General features: G+C 46.0%; 1 protein-coding gene across 1 annotated transcript in view; it reads left to right on the top strand.

Annotated features, from left to right (window-relative positions):
- The first annotated feature begins 3,093 nt into the window (after nucleotides 1–3,093).
- PLA2G1B (phospholipase A2 group IB) overlaps nucleotides 3,094–13,352 on the top strand; it is a 55,456-nt gene continuing 45,197 nt past the window's right edge. The window contains exons 1-4 of the mRNA XM_073582841.1: nucleotides 3,094–3,197; nucleotides 3,645–3,757; nucleotides 3,844–3,939; nucleotides 4,091–4,158. Coding sequence (XP_073438942.1) covers nucleotides 3,094–3,197; nucleotides 3,645–3,757; nucleotides 3,844–3,939; nucleotides 4,091–4,158 — 381 coding nt within the window. The remainder of the gene's footprint in view (nucleotides 3,198–3,644; nucleotides 3,758–3,843; nucleotides 3,940–4,090; nucleotides 4,159–13,352) is intronic.

Here is a 13,352-nt window from a genome sequence, read left to right on the forward strand (position 1 = left end):
CACGCACTCACTGTGTACCAGGCTGAGACAGGAGGCGGGAGCAGCGTGGGCACGAGGAGAGGTGAGGAGTGTGTTGTTTTTTTAATGTAACAGTGAGTACTGGACTGTGGGGCCATTCTCGGGGGGAGGGAGAGATGCGGACTGTGCTATATACCATGCTGCTGTGCTGTATACCATGGTGCTGTGCTAAGAGAAAGAAAGCCAATGCATAAAAGCAGCAATATACCCAAAATACTGGTCAACAATATCATAATGAAATAATCACGAATAGATGCTGCAATCATAGGACTAAATATGGACTAGTCGCACATAGAGCATAAACAAGACAAAGGTGGTCTGTCAGGACCACAATTACGACCAACAAAGTCCATTAGTGAAAATATATAACTCTTTATTAGACAGGTATACAGAAACAACCATTGGTGGTGCCATAAAAACACAAGGACGCTCAGACCCCTAAGATGGTAAAAATTTCCCCATGCAACTGATGATAAACAAGGGATATGGCCATAGAAATTCATATAAATATCGAGACAATAATTCTGCTCAAGGCCGCTGGCCATAATTCATCAATAGGTGCCATAGTAAATATCCCCAGATGCTATGACTCTTATATGGTGCAAACAAAGTAGACAATATTACCTATAGAAAAATCCTGTGCAGGGGAAGAGGGGCAGCGCGTCCACTCGACCTGCGTTTTGGACCTCGTCCTTCATCAGGGGCAGTGACCATGGTGTTGTGCTGTATACCATGTGGGGCTGTGTTGTATACCATGGTGCTGCGCTGTATACCATAGTGCTGTATACCATGTGGGGCTGTGCTGTATACCATGTGGGGTTGTGCTGTATACCATGTTGGACTGTGCTGTATACCATGTGGGGCTGTGCTATATACCATGTGGTGCTTTGTAATATACCATGTGGGGCTGTGCTATATACCATGTGGGGCTGAGCTGTATACCATGTGGGGCTGTGCTGTATACCATGTGGGGCTGTGCTATGCTGTATACCATTTGGTGCTGTGCTGTATACCATATGGTGCTGGGCTATATACCATGTGGGGCTGTGCTGTATACCATGTGGGGCTGTGCTATATACCATGTGGTACTGTGCTATATACCATTTGGGGCTGAGCTACATACTTTGTGGGGTTGTTCTACATACCATGGGGCTGTGCTATATACCATGTGGCTGTGTTATATACTATGTGGGCTGTGTTATATAATATGTGGCTGTGTTATATACCATCGGAGGTACATTATACATTATATTCTATGGGGGAGGCTGTTATATAATATGGGGGGGCTACATTATATTCTATGGGGGCTGTATTATATTTATTATATTCTATGGGGGTGATTGCATCATACTCTATGACTGGGCTACATTATACTATATAAAGAGGCTGCATTGCATTCTATGGGGGGCTGCATTATATTCTATGGGGGCTAGATTATATTGTATGGGGGCTTCATTATACTTTATGAAGGGGCTACATTATATTCTATTGGGGCTGCATTATAGTATATGAGGAGGGCTACATTGTATTCTATGGAGGGGCTACATTATACTATATAAGGGGCTGCATTATATTCTATGGGGGCTGCATTATACTCTAAGGGGGCTGCCATATATTCTATTGAGGGGTTGAATTATACTATATGAAGGGGGGTACATTATATTCTATGGGGGGTTACATTATATTCTGTGGGGTGGCTGCATTATGCTCTAAGGGGTGGCTGCATTATGCTATAAGAGGGGGGCTGCATTATATTCTATGGGGGGTTACATTATATTGTATGGTGGGGCTGCATTATACTGTGAAGGGTGGCTGCATTATACTTTATGTGGGCTGCATTATACTGTATCGAGGACTATGGGGAATACATTATACTATATGAAGAACTATCAGGTGCATTATACTATGGGACATGAATTGTACAACATGGATGACTGGCGGTGTATTTTAATATATGGAGGGCTATGAGGAGTGTATTATACTATATGGAGGACTATGAGGAGTGTATTATACCATATGGAGGACTATGGGGATTGTATTATACTATATGGAGGACTGAGGAGTGTATTATACTTTATGGAGGACTATGGGGCACATTATATTACATGGAGGACTATGGGGTGTAAACTGTAGATGTGCTGCTGATATCATGATACTGTATGGGGACAGATTGATTCATTAGTGATCGTTCTGTCCCCATCATTCTTTTTCAGACGGTGGGAAGAGGCCGGGAAACAGGTGTTGAACGACTTCAATATTGTCGATCACACTCATTTAGCGTCCTGAACTCAGCGCATGTAAATACAATTGAAATGCTTCTGTGTGATGTGCAATATGTTAGCATTTGGAGCCCCATTTTAAACTTTGCCTAGGACCCCACTTTGCCTAAAACCGGCTCTGGATGGGGGGACCCCCATCAAGCAAGTATATGAGCTGCAAACAACCAGCAGATGGCAGTGCAGTCCCCAGGAAAGTGTGGCTTGGCCAGTTTAGTGCAAAAAACTTGCACCCCTCAAAAAATAAAGTTTACGTTTTGACACCCTAAATCGCCTGGTGAGCGTAAGATTGGGCGCTGACACTGACACTCAATGGGTTTTCTGCACATCCATGACCCCTTCCCTCCCCCCTGACACTGGGAGATCTGGGGGTGGCGTGTCCAGTGTGTTTTACATAAAAAACGCATATGCTGTTTTAAAAACGCATACCAACACACTTACAATTCGATCTGTGTTGAAAAAGTCACTTTGATCCCGTTTTTTAGGGTCTATTTTCGTCGCAGTGGAGTTTTAGGGTTTCTTTTGCAAGGCCGTGTTTTTGTGACCCATTCTTTCATCCCCAATAGATTTCTATGGGGCCGCAAAAAATCGTAGGAGTGCCGTACGTCGTATGGCCGTGAGGGCCATATTTACGGCTGTGAAAATATATCGAGCTTGCTCGATATTTTTCACGGCTTATGGACACTGCCTCCATTGAAAATGAATGGGGCCGCAAAAACAACGGAAGCTTGCCCAGTGTGTTAATTTTGCGGTACACCGTGAAGACCGTATTTGCGGAACGCTGTATTTTTACTAGGACATGCCCATGTACTTCCTGCTTATCATTATGAAGTTTATCACTCCATGCCTGCAGAGACAAAATAATACAAGATTGATCTGGAGAGAATCATCGTTCTCGTTCAGGTATGTAGGGGTGCTGAAAAGCCCCCCGACCCCCCCCTCTTTGTTGTAGAGGAGTGTAGGGGAGGCTGCAGTTATAGGGGACCGTGGGTACTGTTGTTTTTTGCTGTGATGGGGCAATACAGAGATGGGAGGGGGTGATAAAAGGTAGAGGGGTTGCATAGAGTTCAAAAGAAGGGTTGGCTGAGTGTGCAAAAGAGGGGTTGCAGAGTGCAAATGAAGGGTTGCATACCGTGCAAAATTAGGGTTGGCAGAGTGTGGAAAAGAGCGGTTGCATAGAGTGCAAATGAAGGGTTGGCTGAGTGTGCAAAAGAGGGGTTTGGCAGAGTGTGCAAAAGAGTGGTTGCGGATTAGTCATGTTTTGTAAATGCTGTTTTCTTTCCCAAAATATGCTATTGCTGATCACCCCCCTTTTTTGCTTCAGGATCATCCCTGCATTTGGGATTCCAGGTGTGAGAGCTATCACGACCGGGACATGAAAGAGTGGGCCTGGGAGGATGTGGCCCAATCCCTTATTCTAAACCGCTGGCAGCGCGCAGATGTCAAGGAGCAAGGCTTTATATGCAAGTACTCAGCACATCACATGATATACTTGTAGTTTACAATTTAAACAGTGCAAAATTGAGTTATGTTTTTTCTTCCACTACAGGGAAATCTATTAAGACCAAGTGGGGATCTGCCAGGGACCAATTAAAAAGAGAATTAAAGGCCAAAGCTGAGAGGGAGAGGTCTGGAGAAGCTGGTGGTAAAGAAAAGAAGCCCTACAGATTTACAAAACAGCTTCACTTTCTGCTTCCTGTCTTTGGCATGCGCTAGTAAGTATACATACATCTATATGTATCCTCCATGTTGATGTTTGTTGTCTAGCTACTTAAATTGTCTGTTCTCATTTTCAGAACTGAAGAAAGTCTACCGGCAGAGTCCACACAATCACAGCAGCAGCAGTCTAGCAGCAGTGGTGCAAGTACTTCTTTTGAGTCAAGCGAACCAAGCATCATTGCAGAAAAGAGTTCGGAATGTCCTGCAGAAAGGGTGGTCACTGTGGACATTCCGGCTCAGTCAAGCAAAAGTGGTTTGGATAAGTAAAAATCCATGTATGTATGCACATTTCGCCCCTATCATTTCGCCCCCAGGAGGATTCGCCCCCGCACATTTCGCCCCCAGCAGTTCGCCCCCAGCAGTTCGCCCCCGGATGTTTCGCCCCAAGCAGTTCTCCCCCGGATGTTTCGCCCCCAGCGGTTTGCCCCCCCGGATGTTTCGCCCCTGGATTTTTCGCCCCCAGCAGTTCACCCCCGGATGTTTCGCCCCAGCAGCTCGCCACTGGACGTTTCGCCCCCAGATTTTTCACCCCCGGCAGTTCACCCCCGAATCTTTTGCTCCAGCAGTTCGTCCCCAAGTGTTTCGCTCCCGGAAGTTTGCCCCTGGATGTTTCGCCCCCAGCAGTTCACCCCCGGTAGTTTGCCCCCGGATGTGTGTACCCTGTTTTGCCCCCAGAATTTTGTGTTTGGATGTTTCGCCAGTTTGTCCTTGTGGTTCATGAATTCCCGTCCGTCATCAATTCACATGTCACAAAAATACTGTACAGAGTGCTGCACTTTTGTGACATTTTAAATCAACTGTTTCCATCTGTAAACCTCACAACTGATTGCATTTTGCCCGCAATTTTAACAAGACATTTTCCAAAATGTTTCTAAAATGTTTTTGTGTTACAAAAACATACCACGAAAAAAATAAATGAATTAAAAAAATGCAGTGAGAATGAGGCCTGATGGGAACGTAAACCACTCTAAACTCAAAACATTTTGTGAACTTTTACCTGACTCAGCACTTACCTGCTTTTTTGCAAGTTTTGTTGCAGATGTAACAATTTTCATGTCAGGTGTCCTGCAAGTTACATTAGACTAGCTTTTATTCCATCTTTACATCAGAATATAGCAGTGTCTAAAATCTCTACAAAGAGAGAGGTGTACTAGCACAAAAAATCAGTCAGCTTCCACAGCAATTCACTTTCTACAAGTATGAATTCAGTTCTATCCAAATGTGGTAAGAAGTTGGTCTACGAGAATCACATTTACGCATTTTCCAAACGGCTGACGATATCCATTCCATCTGGGTGTGTGAAAAATGGTCGACTTGCAAGGGACGTGTTTGGACCAATGAAGCATCTGGTGAAGTGGTGAAAGTAACCAATCCCCACAACCACGCAGCACAAGCAGCAAGACCTGAAGCAATCCGACTTGTCAATGAGGCAGTCACCAGGGCAAGGACAACACAGGAGACACCACAACAGATTCTCCTAGAAGTCATTTAGGGAGCCCATTCTAATGTTGTAGCACTTCTCCCAAAGAAAGCAACACATGAAGAGAACAATACGATTATCAAGGCAACTTGGCAATATTCCAAGGTTGCCCCAAACCCTTGATCAACTTGTTATTCCCCAGGAGATCCAGGGGATCAATATTGATGGTATCCAGCAGCAGTTCCTTCTGCATGACTCTGGTAAGCATTTAACATTTCCATTATATAGAATTATTGCAAAGTTTATGTTGCACAAATGTGAAAAATTATCTATTACAAAGTGCTGATATAGAATACTATGTGTTTATTTTACCTTAAAGGGAAACTGAGGATAGTATAATGTAGGGTGAGGCCTACTGATTCCAACTTTGCCTCACTTGTTTAGTTGCAGTCTGATTCTCTGCTCAGCTTCAAAGTAGAAGTCCTGCCTTTGAGATTCAGTGGTCTGCCATGTTCATAAGCAGAGTGGTAACCTTGTCCACCAACCATGATTTGCAGGTATCCAGCCATTGTCAATCACAGCCAGAGGACAAGGTTGTCGCATCAAAATCGTATCACTAGATGTCAATTTTAGTGTAGAATGTTCTGCTATAAATTAGCTGCAGATTGTCTACTGCAACTACTTAGTGCATGTGAATGGACCTTAAGGATTCATTAACATGTCTTCTAACCTCTGCCCTGCCCCTTTAGCCATGCCCCGTGCCAACAGCCTGAAATGAAGTTCCAATGCTGAATTAGTGCTGGGAAGAGGGTACACCATGCCCCGGTAGGTGCCGGTCACTTACCGAAGCATGGCAGGGGGTAAATTAATATTCACCACCTGCTGCCACACGCTGCTTTGATACAGGACCTGGAATGATGTATGCAATCATGTGATCACTCACGTCTCAGGATCTGCATCGAAGCAGAGTGAGGAAAGCAGCGCAGCAGCAGCAGGCAGTGAGTATTAGTTTCTCCTTGCCATGCTCCAGGAGGAGACAGGCACCTACTAGAGCATGATAGGTCCAGGGGACCCACTGTTCAGGGGCGCATTACACCCCTTGATGGCAGGCCCCTGATGGCCCGGGGCAGTGGCGTCCCTTGCCTACATGGTAGGTACGCCGCTGCTGCACTGCATGTCATTTTTTTTTAACTGTGCATTTTTTCATGAGCATGTGGATGGGATTTAGACATTTACGCTGCATATGACCCCGACCTAATGAACCGTTGAGTTAGTATGCTTTTTTTCACAAATACTTCTTACATGTTTGCTCATTTTTCCTGATGTAAACCTTTTATTATCATGCATTCTGCATTTTGCTAGTTTCTGCTGCTGTTATTCTTTTCACGACTTTGAAAATGTGACATTTTTGAAGCTTGGAAGCATTTTTAAACAGGAATATATCATTTTCCACTGGGACAATACATGTCGTAGAAAAAACTATTGTTTAGCTCCTTCACACCAGATTTTGCTTCAGTTTAACGTTTCTGTTATAAAATCAGAAAATCTGAAGCAAAATGTGAGTTTTTAATGTGAGATATGAACAACGGATGCTTCTGATTAGGAAAATTTATTGTGAATTCATCCCAAAATTCTCTGTCACGTATCCGCCCTTTTTGCGCTGCACCGAGTGCACAAAAATGCAACACAGTGCGTTTGGCGCACGTCGGCGCAGCGCAGAAAGGGCGGATGCGCTGGCAAAAGTGTACCAGCGCACGACCAGCGTACCCAACGCTAAGTATAGCGTATACTGATCGCATGCAGCGTCATGCGATCAGAGGAGGAGCTGACCGGAGGAGGCACGGCCGGGGGCGGAGCTTAGTGGCAGCCCTGCTCTGCGCCCAGTAACGCTAGTGTGAAACTAGCCTATGTGTCCAAGAAAAAATATGCAACTCCAGGTAGAGAAAAGTTAATCCATGTGGCAGAAATGACCAGAGTACATATTAGAGATTTGAAAGCTAAGGTATAAGGAAGATATATAAAAGAAAAAGTGTTGCTACATTACCTTAAGTAGTGGCGGTACCCCATTGCGCGTTTCGCATTTGTTTTTTCAAGGAGAGTGTGTTTTTTAATATAATCAGGTAAAATTACCTTTGGGTATCTTTTATACAGGGTGTCGCTACCTCCTGGACTAGCGCGTCCGCCCCGACGCGCATTTTGGCTCCTTTCTCAAGGGGCCTGCTACCAACCAGGTGTCTCCATTATTTATATCTCCCAGCCGCAGCGTGGTATACCGCGCGACCGGAAGTGACGCTCACCACCCGGATGTGACACGTCACATCCAGGTGGTGAGCGTTACTTCCAGTCGCGCGGACCAGAAGTGACCAGGGTTATCTGATTATATTTGCTGAGTATTATTGTAATTATGGGGATGAGGGTTATTGCCAGGCAAGCGGCATTGTTTTATGGTTGACATCTAGATCATAATCTGTGATGAGGCCTATACAGCTTGCAATATAATTATGGCTATTTTAATATTTGTAGTAGTTTATTATTAGGGCTTTTTCAGTTCTGCCCCTTGTAGCTGCAATATATTGCTGGCAGTCCCTATGGCTATCCGTTTTCGTGGTAGCTGTCTCTTCCTGGATTTGCGCGTTTAATGAGTGACTGTGAGCAATGAGTGTATCTGTACTCTCCTACTTCCCCAGTTTTGGCAGTATGGTTTTAATGAATTTGTTTCAATAAAAATTATATTTTTATACACACAAATAATTGCCTTGTGATCATCCTTTTTCCTATGGTTCTATGAGGTACCGACAGACGCGGAGGGTCCTCTTCAATCCTCTTCCATGCACTTGCACATTGTGTGAATATGTCATCGTTCCCGAGGGAATCCCTTTCATTATCCTAGCTAGGGATTCCCTTGATCAAGAAGACTATCCACATAGGTAGGGACCTCAGCAAAGGGGAGAGAAGCGATTTTTATTTTCTGATGAGCAAACTCCAAACATTGCCTGTTTTGGGTCGGTGTGGTTGAACCCGAGCAGGCAATGTTCAATACGGAACCTGAACTTTCCAGATCGGGTTTGCTCATCACTAGATATAGTATGATATGTAATGGATGACAAAAAGAAGCCATTAAGTGTAACACCACTAGTACATGACAGTAAAATGATGGTCACTTGTCTTAGATCAGGGGTGTCAAACTCATATTCACCAAGGGCCACACCAATTTAATGGTTGTCCCCAAAGGGCCATTTGTTACTGAAAGAACAGATGCACACAATTGAGTGCCGTCCAGAACATGCATTTCTCTGCACAGAGCAGTGCATGCCCCTGTATAAGGCATGTCACGGTGGATCCGCTCTTTACCAAGCGCTGTCACATCTTCCCTGGATCTCACTGAAATCATGGAGAGCTATGGCTGCAGCTTCCCGTCACTTGTCCTTGTCGTTGGTGCTGAAAGTTGCTGATAAACAGCTGGTTCAATGCAGAATACAACTGGACCCTATTCTTGACCTAATCTGAGGAATGGGCATCAACAGAAAAAGGGATCCGGACGTGAGAATACCACTTTTATCTGCTGCTCCATTCTTTGGTGTACTGGCAGAGTGTTCTGTGAGGGCTAATCCCAAAACCCCCCTTCTGAAGACCTGATAAAGAGGTTCTGTAGAAGTTGGTTAACCACCACTTTAGTTCAGCAAAGCCAGTGTCTCAGTTCTGCAGAGATGGTTGGTGGGATTAACCCTGTAGTCAGTCAACAGTCCCCCTGCTTCCATACATAGCCTGCATTAAAGGGGTATTTTCATGCCGAACAGCAAAATAAGGCAGCATGCTTTCAGCAATCATGTTGTGGTAAGCATGCTGCCGATCTTCCCCTCCTGGTACTTACCTAGAGGTCTTCTGCTCATCTTTGCCTGATCTTCTCCTGACTGTGTGGGCTGGCGATCGCCATGCTGGATTCGAGTCCTCTCCTTCTTCCCAGCATCCCCTTCTTCTGCTTGATCTCATCGCGGCACTGCGCATGCACAGCAGTATTTTGGTGACAGGAGAGGCATCTTGCTCCCTGGATTGACTGATGAATGGGGCAGGAGTGACGTCATGTCAGTGAGCGGCCAGGAGACATTCGGCCTCACTGCTGCGGCATTCTTCATGCTTCATGGATCAGTGATCCAGGCAAGATGAAAAGACAGCCAGAAGCAGGAGAAGACGTCACGGGGAACCGCTTGACTGCATTCCGGGACCCAAGAGCTGCAGCTGCGACAGGTAAGTATGTCAGTTTTTTTGTGTTCTAGGGTGATAATACTCCTTTAAGGCCAGCCAATAGAGCTGCTGAAAAGGCAGCCACAAGAATCCCCAGCAATTGGGGTCCTGTATATTTTACCCCCAGGTATGTTCAGCCCTAGATGTTTTGTTCCCTGTATGTTGACCCCAAAAGCTGAGGGTGAAACAACTGGGGTCAAAATGCTAGGGGCAAAACATCAGATGGTGACACTTCCAGGGACAAAATGCTGTAGAGGAAACATGCGGGGGCAAACTGCTGGGGGCGAAAAATTCAGGCGCGAAACATCCGGGGGCGACACATCGGGGGGCGAACTGCTGGGGTGAAACATCCAGGGGCGCACTGCCGGGGGCGAAAAATCCAGGGGTGAAACATCCGGTGTCGAACTGCTGGGGGCGAAATATCTGGGGGCGAACTGCTGGGGGTGAAACATCCGGGGGCGAACTGCTGGGGGCGAAACATCCGGGGGCGAACTGCCGGGGGCGAGACATCCGGGGGTGAAAAATCCGGGGGCGAACTGCTGGGGGCGAAATGTGCGGGGGCGAAACCTCCTGGGGGCCAAATGCTGGGGGCGAAATGTACCCGGGGGGCGAACTGCTGGGGGCGAAACATCCAAATCCCGTCTAGGTAACTGTCATGACCCATGTACATACATGTATGTGTATACATGTATATACAGTCAGCTATCATGACATTTGGGGAAGTCACACCAAGGGGCTGTGTGGCCACACAGCCTCCTGCAGCCCCCTGCCCAGGCCCACGGACTCCCGCAGCCCCCTCTACAGCACCACACACCCTCCTCCATCCACTGACAGCTTCCCACAGCCTCCTCCATCCTCTGACAGCTTTTCACAGCCTCCTCCATCCTCTGACAGCTTTCCATAGCCTCCTCCATCCTCTGACAGCTTCCCACAGTCTCCTCCATCTTCTGACAGCTTCCCTCAGCCTCCTCCATCCTCTGACAGCTTTGCACAGCCTCCTCCATCCTCTGACAGCTTCCCACAGCCTCTTACAGCCTCTCACAGCTTCCCATAGCCTCTCACGGCTTCCCACTGCCTCCCACAGGCTCTGACAGGCCCCTGCACTGGCCCACAGGCTTCAGCAGGCTCCCAAAGCCCCCTACAGGCCGCCACAGGCCTCTACAGGCTGTCACAGGCCCCTACAGCCCCCTGCAGGCTGCCACAGGCCCCTGCAGGCTGTCAGAGGCTCCCCAGGCCCCTGCCGGCTGTCACAGGCTCCCCCAGGCCCCTTCAGGCTCCCACAGGCCTCTGCAGGCTGCCACAGGCACCTACAGGCTGAGGATGGAGGGAACTCAGCACAGTCTATGGTGTCAGCTGTGGGGGGGCACGGAAGGGATACAGGCTGTCCCTGTCGGGTGGGGGGAGGGGGAGCTGACATGCAGGAGGGGAGGGTTAGTAGAGCTGTGCTATCACTCTACTATGAACACTAATAGGACATAGAATAAAAATAATTGTAAAATACAATAATTACCTTATTCATTATTTTTTTTTCTTTCCCTGTTTGTCATTAGGTAACAGAGCGTATCCCACAGGTAACACTTGGGGCAGTCACCCCAGCTCGCTGTGTGTCTGTGTAGAGGGATGTGTGTCTTTGGGGCAAGGACTACAAGTTTCCCTAAGGGGCGACATCACTATGGAGGGACGCTGCTCTCCAGCCTCCATTATAATGTGGAACAGCTAGTCTCTTCGTCCTTGGTTTGGTTAAGTAAAAATCCATGTATGTACAGTTGTGGCCAAAAGTATTGACACCCCTGCAATTCTGTCAGATAATACTCAGTTTCTTCATGAAAATGATTGCAAACACAAATTCTTTGGTATTATTATCTTCATTTAATTTGTCTTAAATGAAAAAACACAAAAGAGAATGAAGCAAAAAGCAAAACATTGATCATTTCACACAAAAGTCCAAAAATGGGCCAGACAAAAGTATTGGCACCCTCAGCCTTGGTTGCACAACCTTTAGCCAAAATAACTGCGACCAACCGCTTCCGGTAACCATCAATGAGTTTCTTACAATGCTCTGCTGGAATTTTAGACCATTCTCCTTTGGCAAACTGCTCCAGGTCCCTGATATTTGAAGGGTGCCTTCTCCAAACTGCCATTTTTAGATCTCTCCACAGGTGTTCTATGGGATTCAGTTCTGGACTCATTGCTGGCCACTTTAGAAGTCTCCAGTGCTTTCTCTCAAACCATTTTCTAGTGCTTTTTGAAGTGTGTTTTGGGTCATTGTCCTGTTGGAAGACCCATGACCTCTGAGGGAGACCCAGCTTTCTCACACTGGGCCCTACATTATGCTGCAAAATTTGTTGGTAGTCTTCAGACTTCATAATGCCATGCACACAGTCAAGCAGTCCAGTGCCAGAGGCAGCAAAGCAACCCCAAAACATCAGGGAACCTCCGCCATATTTGACTGTAGGGACCGTGTTCTTTTCTTTGAATGCCTCTTTTTTTCTCCTGTAAACTCTATGTTGATGCCTTTGCCCAAAAAGCTCTACTTTTGTCTCATCTGACCAGACAACATTCTTCCAAAACGTTTTAGGCTTTTTCAGGTAAGTTGTTTTGGCAAACTCCAGCCTGGCTTTTTTATGTCTCGGGGTAAGAAGTGGGGTCTTCCTGGGTCTCCTACCATACAGTCCATTTTCATTCAGACACCGACGGATAGTACGGGTTGACACTGTTGTACCCTCGGACTGCAGGGCAGCTTGAACTTGTTTGGATGTTAGTCGAGGTTCTTTATCCAACATCCGCACAATCTTGCGTTGAAATCTCTTGTCAATTTTTCTTTTCTGTCCACATCTAGGGAGTTTAGCCACAGTGCCATGGGCTTTAAACTTCTTGATGACACTGCGCACGGTAGACACAGGAACATTCAGGTCTTTGGAGATGGACTTGTAGCCTTGAGATTGCTCATGCTTCCTCACAATTTGGTTTCTCAAGTCCTCAGACAGTTCTTTGGTCTTCTTTCTTTTCTCCATGCTCAATGTGGTACACACAAGGACACAGGACAGAGGTTGAGTCAACTTTAATCCATGTCAACTGGCTGCAAGTGTGATTTAGTTATTGCCAATACCTGTTAGGTGCCACAGGTAAGGCCTGTTTCACACTTCCGTTTTTGTGTCCGCCAAACGGATCCGTTTCCATTTTTTTGACGGAAACGGATGCAAACGGATCCGTTTTTAAAAAAACGGATCCGTTTTTTGACGGATCTGCGGTAACTGCTATGGGACAAAAACGGATCCTGCAAAAAAATGACGGATCCGTTTTTTTACGGAAACCAACGGATTTTGACGGATTTGAAAAAACGGAAGTGTGAAACAGGCCTAAGTTACAGGTGCTGTTAATTACACAAATTAGAGAAGCATCACATGATTTTTCGAACAGTGCCAATACTTTTGTCCACCCTCTTTTTTATGTTTGGTGTGGAATTATATCCAATTTGGCTTTAGGACAATTCTTTTTGTGTTTTTTCATTTAAGACAAATTAAATGAAGATAATAATACCAAAGAATTTGTGTTTGCAATCATTTTCAGGAAGAAGCTGAGTATTATCTGACAGAATTGCAGGGGTGTCAATACTTTTGGCCACAACGGTATAGTCTAAGTAGCTGTCATGACACATGTACAGTACATACAGTTGT

This window comes from Dendrobates tinctorius, unplaced genomic scaffold, assembly GCF_039654945.1.
Source record: "Dendrobates tinctorius isolate UK_male_01 unplaced genomic scaffold, ASM3965494v1 ptg000073l, whole genome shotgun sequence".
Lineage (NCBI taxonomy): Eukaryota > Metazoa > Chordata > Amphibia > Anura > Dendrobatidae > Dendrobates > Dendrobates tinctorius.